This window comes from Cervus elaphus, chromosome 15 (genome assembly GCF_910594005.1).
Source record: "Cervus elaphus chromosome 15, mCerEla1.1, whole genome shotgun sequence".
Taxonomy (NCBI): Eukaryota; Metazoa; Chordata; class Mammalia; order Artiodactyla; family Cervidae; genus Cervus; species Cervus elaphus.
The window spans coordinates 28,229,158-28,246,010 of NC_057829.1; the positions used below are offsets into that span (position 1 = coordinate 28,229,158).

General features: G+C 36.5%; 1 protein-coding gene across 5 annotated transcripts in view; it reads right to left on the reverse strand.

Annotated features, from left to right (window-relative positions):
* Window positions 1-16,853, reverse strand: part of MICU1 (mitochondrial calcium uptake 1) — a 214,504-nt gene that overhangs the window by 162,014 nt on the left and 35,637 nt on the right. For all 5 annotated transcript variants that reach the window (XM_043926758.1, XM_043926757.1, XM_043926756.1 and 2 more), the window contains exon 4: window positions 12,071-12,233. In XM_043926758.1, the coding sequence (XP_043782693.1) occupies window positions 12,071-12,233 (163 nt within the window). The remainder of the gene's footprint in view (window positions 1-12,070; window positions 12,234-16,853) is intronic.

Below are 16,853 nucleotides of genomic sequence, written 5' to 3' on the forward strand. Positions count from 1 at the left end.
TTGACTATGCTAAAGCCTTTGACAGTGTGGACTACAACAACCTGAAGAAAATTCTTCAAGAAATGGGAATACCAGACCACCTTACCTGCTTCCTGAGAAACCTGTATGCAGCGCAAGAAGCAACAGTTAAAACAGGACATGGAACAACTGATTGATTCAAAACTGGGAAAGGAGTCCACCAAGGCTGTATATTGTCACCCTGAGTATTTAACTTATATGCAGAGAACAGAACATCATGCGAAATGGTTGGGGGAATGAAGCACAAGCTGGAATTAAGATTGCTGGGAGAAATATCAATAACCTCAGATATGCAGATGACACCACTCGTGGCAGAAAGCAAAGAGGAACTACAGTCCCTTGATGAAGGTGAAAGAGGAAAGTTAAAAAGCTGGGTTAAAATTCAACATTCAAAAATTGAAGATCATGGCTTCCAGTCCCATCACTTCATGGCAAATAGATGAGGAAACAAGGGAAACAGTGACAGACTTTATTTTCTTGGGCTCCAAAATCACTGAGAATGGTGACTGCAGCCATGAAATCCAAAAGACGCTTGCTCCTTGGAAAAAAAGCTATGACAAACCTAGACAGTGTATTAAAAAGAAGAGACATTACTTTGCTGTCAAAGGTCTGTCTAGTCAAAGCTATGGTTTTTCCAATAGTCATGTATGGATGTGAGAGTTGGACCATAAAGAAGGCTGAGTGCCAAAGAATTGATGCTTTCGAACTATGGTGTTAGAGAAGGCTCTTGAGAGTCCCTTGGGACTGCAAGGAATTAAGTCAGTCAATCCTAAAGGAAATCAGTCCTGAATATTCGTTGGAAGGACTGATACTGAAACTGAAGCTACAATACTTTGTCCACCTGAAGCGAAGAGCTGACTCATTGGAAAAGACCCTGATGCTGGGAGAGATTGAAGGCAGGAGAACCAGGGAATACAGACGATGATATGGTTGGATGGCAGCACTGGCTCAATGGACATGAATATGAGCAAACTCTGGGTGATGGTGAAGGACAGGGAAGACTGTGATGCTGCATTCTATGGGGCTGCAAGAGTTAACACAACTTAGCGACTGAACAACAAAACTGTGATTGCCCATTTCCTCGTATTTCTTAATATACTGTCAAGAAATTATGAAAAGTTATCTCCCTGGACCACTGCCAAAAAGACAACAGAATAGAAAAGAGAAAATAGAAGAGTGAATTATAGAAAAACAGAGACTCAATACAAGGTCTTCTGTCATACGAGACCTTTTCTCATTCAGAAATATGTAGGAGATAATTCAGAAAGTATTAGCAGAAAATTTCTCATTTAAGTAAAATGAACAAAACTTACTTGTAATTCAGTGTATGCTTATGAAATCTCAGAATACCAAGAACAGGAAAATCCTCAGAGTTCCCAGAAAAAAAAAAGCCCTTCCTAGTCCTTTACAAAGAAATGAAAATCAATCTAGGATCAGATATCTCATAAGTAAGGGAAATATATGCTTACTAATTACAGCATCACTGTTCAACACAAATACATGTGAGCCACATGCATAATATTTCATAACAACCGCCTTTAAGAAAGTAAATAGAAACAGGTAAAATTAATTTTAATAATATATTTTACTGAACAGAATATATCCAAAATAGCATGATTTCAACATATAATCAATAGAAAACTTATTGAGATATTTTACATTACATTTATATACTGAGTTTTTTAAATCTAGTGTGTATTTTACAATTATAGCACATCTCAATTTAGACTAGCTACATTGCAAGTTATTACCATAATATCCAAAAGAATTCAAAAGTTAACTTGAACGGGTTTATGTTTTTCATTGAATGCTCTTTACTATAGTTGGGAACATATTTTACCATGGGCATCTATCCAAAAAAAAGGACGGCGCATGTAAGGACAGCCTGGCATGTACTGAGAATTCCTGTCATTTAAAAGCAAATACAGACATAAAGTACTTAGTTGATACATGATTGGTTCATCCTGTTATATTTAGATTTCTTTACCCGTCAAATGAAGGAGATGGCTGGATTAGATCAGTTCTTAACATGGTTGAGGGGTGAAGCATGGGAAATGTGGATGAATTATTTCATTCTGTCCTTACTCCCTACTTCTCTTAAAATTCTAATAGGCTCAATTACAATGGGGAAGAGAGAGTATGCTGAAAGGTGAAAATACAGCATGTATCATTTGAAAATGTAATCAGATGACTCCCCGTCCATTTCTCCACCCTCATTCTTTGGGTCTTAATTTAAAAACATTGGATGTTATGTTGCCGTGCCTAGGGTGTTTTCTGTGGATCTCAAACTTCTCTTCAAAGAACTTCACAGTCACTTAATGTTAACAGAGTGACCTAAACACTATCTCCTCCTTTTCATTAATGAGAAAGATGACCCTCAAAAGGATTAAATGATTGTTTTTTAAGTCTAACAATCTTTTTAAATTATGGCAGTTGCCCATCTTGAATCTGCACTAAAAATAATGTAAATGTGCATATAAGAATAGTCTCAGTTGACGCTCTTGAGTGAACATATAACAGGTTTGTTTTAAAGATGACAGCTACTCATTTTGTCAAAAGACGTAAATGAAACTGAATCACATATATAATTTTGGTATCTAAAAATTAGAGCTTAAGTAAATGGAAACTATATAATTTTACATAAGAAGTCCCAGCTATCCTTCAATATTTAGAGATTCATTTTTCAGTTTAATACTAGAATTTATTCTAAAAAATGGATGCAGAAAATTATCCTAAAATTTTATTAAAACGATTGTATTTTCAGCTTATGTAAATCAACAAAACAAAGTATAGTTCAAGTTCATCAGATACAAGAGATAAACTGGCTTAAAATCTAACTGCTAAAAATCAAAGGCGAAGAAAAAAAATCTTTAAAATAGGCAGTTTAAAGTGCTGAAAGAAAAGAGTTTCAACCCAGATTTCTTTATTCAGTGAAAATATTTTTCAAGAATGAAGACAGGGCTTCCCGGGTGATCCAGTGATTAAAAATCTGCCCTGCAATAATGCAAAGGACACAGGTTCAATCCCTGGTCCAGGAAGATCTTACATGCCTGGGGGCAACTGAGCCCATGCATAACAATTCCTGAGCCTGCCTGCCCACAACTAGAGAAAGACTGTGGGCAAAAACAAAGACCCAGCACAGTCATAAATAAATAAATAAATATTTGGAAAAAAAAAAGACCTTAAAAAAAAGAATGAAGACAAAATAAATATGTCCTCAAATGAAGGAAAACCAAGAGAATTCATCACCAGCAGAACTGCTTTAAAACGTTATCCTTCAAGTGTGAAGAAAGTGATACCAGAAGAAAATATGGAACTTAAGGAATAAATAAAGAACAACAGAAATACCTAATACCTATTACAGATAAATATAACAGACTATTTTGGCAGTCGAAATAAAACCTTAAAACAGTATCTGGAAGAGTTTTCAACTTACGTAGATATAACACATATGATGTGTGCTTAGTTGCTCGGTTGTATCCAGCTCCTGCATGGACCACGGCCTGCCAGGCTCCTCTGTCCGTGGGGATTCTCCAGGAAAGAATACTGGAGTGGGTTGCCATGCCCTCCTCTAGGGGATCCTTCCAACCCAGGGATCGAACCCAAATCTCCCGCATTGTAGGTGGATTCTTTATTGTCTGAGCCAGCAGGGAAGCCCAAGAATATTGGTGTGGGTAGCCTATCCCTTTGCCAGGAAGGGATTCCCGACCCAGGAATTGAACTGGGGTCTCCTGCACAGCAGGCAGATTCTTTTACCAGCTGAGCTACCAGGGAAGCCTAATACATATAATACTATACCATAAACTGGGGAGAATACTCCACTTGAAGCAGTAAACTATAAATTCTTAGTAAACTGTGAAAAATTAACTATGTATTGATATATTATAATCCCAGTAGCAACCATTAAAGATACACAACAAAATATACTTAAATTCCTCTGCCAAAATCAATTGAAACAAAATATGAAAAAATCTTCAGGGCTTCCCTGGTGGCTCAGTGATGAAGAATCTGCCTAAATGCAGCAGACACAGGTTCGATCTGTGGTCCAGAAGGATCTCCCACATGCTGAGGAGCACCTGAGCCCACCTGCCACAATTACTGAAGCCTGTGCTCCTCAATGAGGGAGGCCACTGCAATAAGAAGTCCATGCACCTCAACTAGAGAGCAGCCCCTGCTCGCTGCAACTAGAGAAAAGCCTGTGCAGCAAGGAGGACTCAGCATAGCCAAAAATAAATAAATAAACAAAATTTTAAAAAAAATCTTCAAATAATCTGAAGAGAATGCAGGAAAGAGGTAAAAGAGTAACATAAAAGGGGAAAACAAACAATAAAATGGTAGACCTTAATATAAACATATCAAAAATTACATTAAATATAAATCATCTAAATACATTAATTAAAAGGTAGAAACTGTCATATTGGATAAAAAGCAAGATCCAACTACATGTGGTCCATAAGAAACCTATTTTAAATATAATCATATAGGTAGGTTAAAAGTAACATGATGGAAAAAGATGTATCATGCAAAGTGAATCAAAATAAAGACAGAGTAGCTACATAAATATCAGACTATGTGGACTTTAGAACAAAAGAATTATTAGCAAGGATAAAGAGGGTCAGTTACATAATGAAAGAGGGTCAATTCACCAGGAAGACAGAATAATCCTAAGCGTGTATGTACCTAGTAAGAGAGTTTCAAAACATTGAAGCAAAAACTGATAGAACTGGAAAGATACAGACAAATTCACAAATAAAGTCAGAGATCAACTCCCTTCTCTCAATAATTGACAGAGACAGAAATAGATAACCAGTAAGGATATGGAAGATGGAAAGATCAGTGGTTGCCTGGGACTTGCCTGGGAAAAAGTGGGAAGGCAGGATTACAAATGGGCACAAAGACATCCTAGGGGGTGATGAATATATTCATTATATTGATTATGCTAATGGTTTCACCAGTGTATACGTGCAATTAGTATATCAAAACCTCATCAAACATTTAAATATGTTTGATGCTACTTGTTTTGTTTTTGCTTGTTGTTTAGTCGCTCAACTGAACACTAAGCCTTGACTTGACAGACAGTTAAAAACTGCTACTTTGTAGCACAAAGTAGGACTACCTACTACCACAAGCCCCACTGGTCACCAGAGTCAAGCTATTAAGGATGTGTCCTCCGGGTGGCAGTCACAAAAGCTGGAAAGTCAGACATATACACAAGCTCCCTATTCAGATACCAGCAATCTGGGACAGGGTACAGGGAGAGCACAAAAATGATGCCCACTGGCCTGCTCAGTCTCTGAAGAAGTTCATAGTCAGACCATAGATGTGTGTTTAATTAGAAGCCTCCCCTCAGCCACAGCCATGAAGATGAGTTAGTAAGCCTCGTTACACAAAGACTGGGGTGTATTTCATGCTGGTTATCTGTGCTGCGCCCTGGGATGGGCTAATCAGTTAACAACTGTTTCTCCATTTGTTACAGTCCTATGGGACCTGAGAATGTAAGCCCCAGTGGCCACTAGGGGCACGTGATCAAAGTATGTGTCCTGGGTGCAAGCTGCAAAATCAGGATGCTAGACATGCACACAAATCCCACTCTGGGAGATACCAGTGACCTAGAGCAAGGCAGAAAGGTATGCAAAGATGGCTCCCACTGGCCTCTACAATCTTTATAAAGTATTTCAGCAGGTCTCTGGATGCGTATTAAACCAGAAGCCTTCTCCACAAGCCAAAGTTCCAAGATAAGCAAAGGTACCACTTTCATAGAAATACTGGCGGTATTTTAGTCTGCTATATCCATGCTGTGCCCTGAGGGTGGTAGCCAGTTAAGAATGGCTTCTTTCTTTTGTTGCAGTCCTATGGAACCTGTGAACATAAACCCTGCTGCCCACCAGAGGTAGGTGATCAAGGGGTGTCCCTTGGGCAGCTGCTGCAAAGAACAGGGCACTAGATGTGCACAAGCTCTTCTCAAGGAGATATTGGAGACCTGGAACAAGGCAGAGGGAGAGTGCAAGCCTCTGTTTTTGGAGAATATTTCAGTAGGCTCCTAGATATGTGTTAAATTAGATGTCTACCTCTCAGGCCAGTGCTTTAAGATAAGCAAATAGGCCTCTTTCACAGAAAGACTGGGCACTTTTCACTCAACTACCTTTGCACTGGACCCTGCAGGGTAGCCAGGCATGAACACTAAAAGAACTGTTCTTTAGTTCACTATAGCCTCGTGGGTCTTTTAGATGCAAGTCCCATTGGCTTTCAAATCTGGATACTCTGGGGCTTACCTCGCAGGTGTAGGTCTCAAAAGGTGGGGTGCAAGATGTGAGATTTAAACCTCCCACTGCTCAGTTAGAAGCTCAGACCTGTGAGTTCCCTCCCAACCACCGGTTACTGTGCCAGGAGTGGAGTTTATGGTGAGATTGTGTCTCAGCCTTTTCTACTCATTTCGGTGTGGGTTTTTTCTCATTTGTCTGATGTGTAGGAGTACAGGAGTGGCTCATCTAGTTTTGGAGTTTCTTATTCTTCCTTATACAATTGTAGATTTGGAGTGTCCATGGGAGGAGGTGAGTTCAGGATCCTCCTACATAACCAACTTGACCCAAAACCACTGAATATAATCGAGGGTAAAATTATGCGTCTTAGATTAAAAGTGCTCTGAAAGTGAAAGTGAAGTCACTCAGTCGTGTCCGACTCTTTGCGACCCCACAGACTGACTATAGCCTACCAGGTTCCTCCATCCATGGGATTTTCCAGGCAAGAATACTGGAGTGGGTTGCCATTTCCTTCTCGAAAAGTGCTCTAGGTAAGATCAAAAAGGGCTCTAGTAAGAGTATCACTAAGGGCATGACTCTTATTCTAAGGAGAATATGGAGTCCTGAACAAGTAATTCATAGTATGATCTCTCTTTTCTCTTTTCACATCCCTTTTGTCTTTCATGTAGATAAAATCAGATCAAGATGAATAGATCAGCCAGTGGGATGCGGTGGAAAGGAAACAGAGATCCTCTTTGCTCTGATCAAAGCTCAAGTTTTTCTATAAAGTACTTTAAAAACTATCCATGCTGCTGCTTCTCCAAGTCATTGGCTAGCTATGCAAAATTGGTTACTACAAGCAGCAAGCAACTGTCTTATCCATTGTACACAGGGATGCTGATGATATTAAGGCTGCACAGAAAGGAGATGAGACACATTCAAGTCATACATTACATATTTTTAGTCCTTTTAATGTCCTTCCTGCTTACCTATGGCTACTTTAGACTTTCTTGGTATTCAGTACAAAAATATTCTTAATCAGTGCTACTGAAATTCATTAGCACTCTACTCACTTAAAAACTGCTTTAGGGCTGTGTATGCTTTGTGATTATTTTTGAACTATTCTAAAACTAAAACTTACAAGTTTAGATCTGTTAGGTATCCTGGGATACAGTATATGTGAAAGCTATGACAAAACAAAGTTGAAATATGAGCTACTGGCTAAAGTCCAACCATCTGATGACAGAAATTCAAACTACAAAAAAACAGCCTCATTCTTTTCTTTGTTTCAACCCACACTAGAATAATATATATTCTGCTTCTGCTACATCAACATTTGTGGAAATCTGTATTCATGAGCAAACAAAAATGAAGCCAAATTTTCTCCTGAATCTCATTTTAATATATTACAATTTTCCCTCATGGTTATTATTTTAAAAGAAAAGCAATTATTCATTATTCTGACTTTTTATCAAAATCAGAAATGTGCTTGGCATACGAGACATTTAGTAGTCATTCTGTCCATATAACAGGTCTTTCAATAATTAAAAAACAAAATTACAAAGTTAAATGCCAAAATGTATGTAAGCAATTAGAATATATAATGATTGCCGAAGGGGGAGAAATTCCTTAAATGACCAGATAATTTTTAGTAACCTACCTAAAGTGTTGCTTAATTTTCACTGTCACACTGGAAGCAAAGTACACTTTTATTTAAATAAAAGTTACTGTTACATATTAGATTTCATCTGGGTATTAGAAATAATTTGACAGTACAAAATATTTTGCCATCATAAAACCCAGGAATATATCTCGCAATTCTTTTCTCTGTCTTACACACATCATCTTTAATCTCTCCTTCCACATGTCACAAAATAAGGTGTTAAAACTAATTCAAAAGATTCAAAATCTAAAAGTCAGTGCAATCAAAGGAAACTGCCTGGTTTAGTGGCATTTAGTATACTCATAGTGTTATATAACTACCACATGTACCTAATTCCAAATGTTTTCATCACTCCAAAACAAAAATAAACAAAAAACACCTTGTGCCCATTAAGAGTCAGTTTTCATTCCCCCAACCCAGCTGCTGGCAATTGACAACCTGCTTTCTATCTCTAGATTTACCTAGATATTTTATACAAATGAAATAATATGCCAATATAAAATAAAAATTAAAAAAAGCAATCATATGATAAGCAGCCTTGTGTGTCTGGTTTGTTGATGATTTTTATTTTTTTTTAATTTATTAAGATTTGTTTTGTAGCCTAACATATGGTCTATCTGGTCTATTCTGGAGAATGTTTGATGTATACTTGAGAAGAAATGTATTCTGATACTCTTGAGTGAAGTGTTCTACATATGTCTATTAGGTTTAGTTGGTTCATAGAGTTAAGTCCTCTGTTTCTTTAATGACCTTCTGTCTAGATGTTCTTTTCACCACTGAAACAGGGTTATGAAGTCTCTAACCATTATTGTACAACCATTTCTCCCTTCAATTCTGTCGATATTTCTTTCATATATTTTGGAGTCTGTAATTTGGTGGGTGTATACATATATATTTATCACTGTTACACCTGCTTGATGACCTAACCCTTTTATATATAAAAGTGCTTTTTTACATAATGTCCTTTGGTAAAAACTCTGCCTGCCAATGCAGGAGATGCAACACACACATGTTCGATACCTGGGTTGGGAAGCTGCCCTGGAGTACAAAATGGCAACCCACTCCAGTATTCTTGCCTGGAAAATTCCAAGGACAGAGGAGCCTGGTGGGCTATAGTCGATGGGTTGCAAAAAGCCAGACACAACTGAGGGACTGAACAGGCACGCAACATTCTTCTAAAGTGAGTTTCCTGTGGACAATATATAGGTAGATCATATTTTTTATCTCCTGTCAATCTCTGTCTTTTAACTGGTGAGTTTGTTTTATATTTAAATTGACTATTAATAAGGAAGGACCTGCTTCTTCCATCTTGTTATTTGTATGCTATATGTCATGTCTTTTTTAATCCCTTCATTTGTCTGATCTTGCCTTCTTTTGTGTTTGATTTTTTTTTTTTTAGTGTACTATTTCTATTCACTCCTCATTGCCTTTTCTGTATATTTTTTAGTGATTTTCTTAGTGGTTAACCTGAGGATTACAATTAACATCTTAAATTAATAATCTACTTTGAATCAACATTAACATATCTGTAATTGTTGTTTTACAAATTTTAAATCATATAGAGAACAAAACAGGAGTTAAAACCCCAAAAACAATACTGACTTTTCTATTTTCCTATATACCTGTACAGGTTTTTATCATTTAAAGATTTTCTTTGTATGATTTTGGTTACTATTCAATATACTTTGATTTCGGCCTAAAGGATTCCAGTTAGCATTTCTTATAGGGAATGTCTACTAGCAACAAACTTCCTCTGCTTTTACTATCTAGAAATGTCTTAATTTCTCCTTCTGGGACTCCTATTATGCATATGTTGTTACACTTGATATTGTCCCACAAGTACCTTAGGCTCTATTCATTTGTATTCATTCTTCTTGCTCTGCTCCTCAGACTGGACATCAACTGACCTATCACCAAGATTCTGATTCTTTAATCTAGCTGCTTAAATCTATATTAGACTCTTTGAGTAAATTTTTCATTTTATCTACTTCTCAGTGCAATAATTTTTAAAATTTTGTATCTATATTTGGCTGCACTGGGTCTTTGCTGCTGAGCACAGGCTTTCTCTAGTTGCAGCAAAGAAGGGCTGCTCTTAGTTAAGGTACAGGGCACAGGCCTCTCCATTGCAGTGGCTTCTCCTGTTGTGGAGCACAGGCTCTACTGAGCGCAGGCTCAGTAGTTGTGACGCACGGGCTTAGGTGCCCCATGGTATGTGGGATCTTCCCAGATCAGGGACTGAACTTGTGTCCCCTGAATTGGTAGGTGGATTCTTAACCACTTCACCATCAGAGAAGCCCTCAGCTCAATAATTCCTACTCAATTCCTTTTTATAATTTTAATTCTTTATGAATATTCTCTATTTATTAATACATAATACTCCCTATTTCCTACAGTCCCTTTCCTATGGTTTTCTTTAGCTCTTTGAGCATATTTAAGATAGCTGATTTAAAGTCTTTGTCTAGTAAGCGCAATGCCTGGATTTCCTTGGGGATGGTTTCTATTTCTTTTTTCCCCTCCTATTCTGATAATTGCTGATAAGCCATGCAATTCTTCAAACTGAAAATTAGACATTTCTAATATTGCAATGTGGTAATTCTGGAAATCAGATTCTCTCTTTTTCCCAGGGTTTGACACTGTAACTTGCTGAGGACTATAGTCATCACTTTGTTTAGTGATTTTTCCAAACTATTGTTGCAAAGACTGTATTCTTCCTCATGTGTCATTAGTGAAGTTTCTGCTCTATTATTTAAGCAGTCATCAAGTGCCCTCACAGAATTTCCTTAAATGTTAGATGCAAAAAATAACAAACCAACAAACAAAACACATCCCAGCTATTCTAGTGTTTGTAGATTGGCTCTGAGCTAGGGTGCTCTTTTGATGTTTAGCTAGACTCTCCTATAACTCCGTCTTAACTTACCTCCACTTCCATGGAGCACGCTATCAACAAGAAATACAAGGCCACTCAAGTCTTTTCCAAGTATGCATCAGGCCCTGAGTATCACTTTGGATTCCCTAGGCAGTAGTCTTTCAAAGCTCTTATTCCCTGAAATGTCTTTATTCTCATCCTCCTCCTTCCTAAGCTTTTTAGTCTGTCTGCCGCTGGTCCTATCTGCCGTCTCTTGGCCTGATGGGTTACAGGTGGTATACATGTCTTTAAATTTTTAAAATAGATGACATCTTGAGGTGGGTGAAATGAAAAGCAAATCTTTGCACTGGTAGGTCAGTAAACTATCAGATGAGTTAAAAGGCACATCCACTTTTTAAAAAACAAAACTCTATATATTGCCCCTCACTGAATTCCCCATCACTAGTAAGCCACACTAGGAATGTAGGTTGCCATCCCCATGAGTGCTGCTAAGCTGGGAAATAGTGCATGGTAGGCAGGTAAGCAAAGGGTCACAACACTTTCTTCCCAAAATTTATTGGCTTTTCTTCATTAAACATTACCCTGGTTGCTGTAACTTTTTTTAATTAGATTTCAGTGATCCAAAAAGTTGATTCTGTCCATTTTGGACAGCATAATGATTTGCTTCAGTGGAAGAACTGATTTTTTAACTGAAGAAAATGACAGAGTCATTTTTCCCAGCATGTCTCCCAAAAGCATTTGCAAATTATTACCTTTAACTTATAATATTAAGCCCTTTATTTTCTTTCCTCACATCTCATTTCTTCAGCCTGGTTCATCTAGATGAGACATCCTTTCCTCTGTTCTTTAAAACTTTTATTCAAACTTAAAAGTATTCTCTAGAAACCATTCTCTAAACTTTCAGGTTGAGTTAAGTGCCCCTTACTTACACTGCCATAGCACCTGTTCTTTAACAAATCATCACATTCCTGAAATTGCCTGTTACTATCTCTGTCTATCCCACCAAACAGCAACCTGATAGCAGTCACATCCATAATACATTGCCTTCAGGAACAGTTTTATAACAAGCAATGAATCTCAACCAGAGGCGTATAATCCCCTCAACATTTCAGATTACAGGCTCCTCTTTTCTACTCCTAAAGCCTAACATAATGCCTCACATCCAGCAGCTACACAGTGAATATACTTATTGCATGGAATTACATAGTTTAGGCGATACAGAGAAACAAAGTAGCATATAATGAAGTAAATACCACAATCTTATTTTTCACTGTAGCAACTTACGTTCTGGTTGTTTTTCATTGGGTGTTATGGATCGCACAAAATCTTGTGGTGTCATAAACACTTCAGATTCGCCATGCTCACTGATTACTTTCAAGGTGGCAAAATAGCGGAAGATTTTATCTGGTGTGGAATATGCACGAATCCTATTCTCATATTCCATCACCTAAAATTAGAAATTCAGAAAGTGTCACTGTATTAAGCAATTCTCATTTTCATGTATTTTCTCTTACTTGGGAGAAATTTTATACCATTTTTCCTATAACTTTTTTTTTAATATTAGAAATTACTCGTGTCTCAAAAACCTGTGATATACTACTCATACTTCAGTTGGAGCAGTGATTGTGTAAGTTTTGTTTAGAATGTTTAGAATGTTTCTTAAGCACTTTTCTTAGTTGGAGGATGATTGCCTTACAGTGTTGGTTGGTTTCTGCTGGGCAGCATCACAAATCAGTCATAACTCTCTCTCTCTCTCTCTCTCCATATATATATATATGTATATGTATGTCCCCTCCCTTTCTAAGCAACTTTATTTTATTTAAATTTTGGCTGTTTTGGGTCTTCATTACTGCATGAGAGCTTTCTCTAGTTGCTACCAGTGAAGGTACTCTCAGCTCTAGGGTGTGCAGGCTAAGCAGTTGTAAGCCCACAGGCTTAGCTGCCCTAAGGCATCTGGAATATTCCTGGACCAGGGATTGACCGGTGTCCCCTGCAATCCAAGGTGGATTCTTAACCACTGGGCCACCAGGGAAGCCTTAGAAGTTTTTGAATAGTTTCCTAATTTTCTAAATCACTGAAAGCAAGCAAAAGAAAAATGTCATACAAGAATTCAAAAAGTCTCAGTCAAAAAGTCTCAGTCAAAGGCTCCATACACATGAGAGCCTATCATTTTTTAAATACCAAGTTTTCTGGAAGGGATTGATTTTACAGTTTTACTTTCATGCAATTTCCTGAATTCTAAAACAAAACAGACAAGGGACTTCCACAGATCTGAACAACTCTTTCAAATACAAAGGACATTAAACAACAGCATAAAAAATAAAATTACATATCACAGAAACTCAATTATTAACACGTCTGAAGCAAAGACTTTTACTCTGGACTGAAACATTAGACTTCCAGAGAACATGTAAATATAGCATATTTAGAAAAGAGTAGACATGGGAAGAACACAAGAAAATATTTGAATAGGAACAAAATTATATATGGTATACATTTAACTAAAAGAGTATAACATTAACATAAAATCTAATATAAAAGTTAATATAATGTTAATATAAGAGTCCATTTCCTTATCTAGCACCCAAGACCCCATCTGTACATGAAACATACAAAAATACTGTTATCTTTTGCATAATATTCTTGTACAATCTATATCGTACTTTGATGAAAAGATTTCTCTCATACCTGAATTTTATATGTTGAGATGACCAATACTAAATAGTATCTTATAAATAACTGGCTAGAAAATATGTCAAGGAAATACGATCTAAAAATCCATATTGTAAGGCAATTATCCTTCAAATAAAAATTTAAAAAATCTACCAGTGAATTCAATGTCTATAAAAAACATTATTCAATGTCTATATTTTTAAAAAAATTATTAATGTTTTAATTTGCTTTATTAACACAGCTATTACTGTAACTGTCATTTCTGGCTAGATGGTCACTTTGAGGTCACCGATAGCAGCTGGTAAACAATGGGCTCAATTCCATTACCAGATGTGCTTTCAGTCACCAAGAAAGGAATGCTAATTCGTAACTATACATGACAGGAATCTTTCTAAAGCTAATTTGCATTAAAGTCTGAATACTGATTTCAGAAAATTTTTCAATAGATTTGGCACATGGCAGACACACTAAGCATTTCCTTAGCAGCCTTTCAACCCCTTAGCAGCCTTGAAACTTAGCTACAAGTCTTAAACCAAAGGCACTTTATATTTTAGTACATATGCTGGGTCATACCAGCTACAAAACAAAAGTAATCAGTTTGCAATATTCAGGGTATAAGCTACAGCTAATGCCAAAGATGGCTTTGTCAACTAAAATGTTAAGTCAATCATATGTAAGATAAAGGCAGAAAAAGAACAACTTAAAAAGTCAATGATTTACAGACTGAAAATCAGATCCTTCACTGCTACCCAAAAAATACACTGCTGAATATTATTAATTAGTTTTAGTTTGAAATAATAGGTAAAGTAACAGACTTTCTGCATTTCCATATTTTTAGAGTTTAATATAGATATACTGTATATTTTTGTTTCTTTCACTTAGCAATCTAGTTTTTTTTAAAGTCTTTATTGAATTTGTTATATTGTTTCTTCTCCAAAAGGCATGTGAAAAGATGCTCAACACCACTAAGTATCAGAGAAATGCAAACTAAAACTATAATGAGGGCCTGACACCAGTCAGGATGGTCATCATCAAAAAGTCCACAAACAATAAATGCTGGAGAGGGTGTGGTAAAAAGGGAATCCTCCCACACTGTTGATGGGAATGTAAATTGGTATAGCTACTACAGAGAACAATATGGAGGTCCCTTAAAAAACTAAAAACAGAGCTACCACATGATCCAGCAATCCCACTCCTGAGCATATATCTGGAGGAAAACATTGTTTGGAAAAAATCCATGTATCCCAGTGTTCAATGCAGCACTGTTTACAACAGCCAAGAGATGGAAGCAAACTAAATATCTATTGACAGATGAATGGATAAAGAAGATGTGGTACATATACTCAAGAGAATATTACTCAGCCATTAAAAAGAATGAAATGTAATTCCATTTACAGCAACACAGATGGACCTGGAGTTTATCACATGAGGTAAAGTAAGTCAGAAGGACAAATATCATATGATATTGGCTTATGTATGAATCTAAGTAAATGATACAAATGAACTTATTTGCAAAATAGAAACAGACTCATAGACTTAAGAGAACAAACTCATGGTGAGGGGAGGGACAGACTCGGAGTTTGGGACTGACATGTATACACTGCTATATTTAAAACAGATAAAGAACAAGGAATACTGTATAGCACAGGGAATTCTGCTCAATATTCTATAATAACCTAAATGGAAAAAGAATTTGAAATAGATACCTGCAAGTGTACAACTGAATCACAGTGCTGTACACCTGAAATTAACGTAATACTGCTCATCAACTACGCTCCAATGTAAAATAAACTGTTGTTTTTAAAGAAGATAGATAACAGTATCGGTGAGGGTATCGAGAAAAGCAGACACTTCTGCACTGCTGGTGGAAATGTTAAATTGATTCAGTCACTATGGAAAACAGTATGGAGGTTCCTCAAGAAATTAAAAATAGAACTATCATATGACCCAATAATCCAGCTTTTGGGTATATAGCCAGAGGAAATGAAATCAGCATCTCAAAGTGGTATCTGTACTCCATGTTCACTGCAGCTTTGTTCACGATAGCCAAGGTATAGAAAAAAAATCCATGTGTCCATCATGGAATCTCAAGGAACTCCAAAGAACCAACATAATTTTGAAAGAAGAACAAAATTGGAGGACTCTAACTTTTTGATTTCAAAAGTTATTATAGTCATAAGAAGAATGTGGTATTGGCATAAAGATAGGCATATACACCAAACAAAGAGAAAAGAAAGCCCAGAAATAAACCCTCATATATATCAACAAATGATTTTTGACAAGGATGCCAAAATCATTCAGTGGAGAAAGGACAGTATTTCTGACAAATAGTGTTGGGAAAACAGGATATCCACATACAAAAAAATGAAGTTGGGGGCTTCCCTGGTGGTACAACGGTTAAGACTTCCAATGCCACTGCAGTGGGCACGGGTCTGATCCCTAGTCAGGGAAGTTCTGTATGCTGTGAAATGCAGCCAAAAAAGAAAAAAAACAAGAAAACTTTAAAAAAAGATGAAGTCGCATCCTTATCTAACTCGATATTAAAAAATTAACACACAGTGAATCAAAGACCAAAATGAAAGATCTAAAACTAGAAAACTCTTAGAAGAAAACATAGGACAAAAGCTTCAAGACACTAGACTTAGCAGTGCTTTCCTGGATGTGATGCCAAAAGCATATGCAACGATAGAAAAAAAAGAAAGACTTCATGGGTGTACCTATGGCTGATTATTGTTGATGTTTGGCAGAAAACCACAAAATTCCGTAAAGCAATTATCCTTCAATTAAAAAAATAAAGTGGCCAAAAAAAAAACCCAAAACACCATATATAAGTTACAAAAAACATGTTGTACATCAAACAATAATATCAATAGAGTAAAAAGGTAATCTGCAGGAATTAGCAATCAGATCATATAAAAGCTACTAAAACTCCATTAAAGAAAATTTTAAAATGGGCAAAGGATGTGAACAGACAATTCTCCAAAGAAGATATACAAATGCCCAAAAAGCACTTGAAAAAATGCTCAACATCATTGATCATCAGGGAAATACAAACGAAAACTACACCAAGATACTACCTTACACCCATTAGGATGGCTAATATCAAAAAAACAAAAAAATAACAAGTGTTAGCAAAGATGTGGTAAAAGAGGAACCCTTGCTGGTGTGAACATCAAATGGTGCAGCACTGCCAGAAACAGTGCTTCCATAAAAACAAGCACTTCCATTAAAAAAAAAAAAAAAACTGAAAATAGAATTACCATATGATAAAGCAATTTCACTTCTGGGTATATACCCCAAAGAATGAAAAGCAAGGTCTCAAAGAGATATGTGTATACCCATGTTCAGAGCATCATCATTTATGATAGCTAAAATGTGGAAGCAACCTAAATAT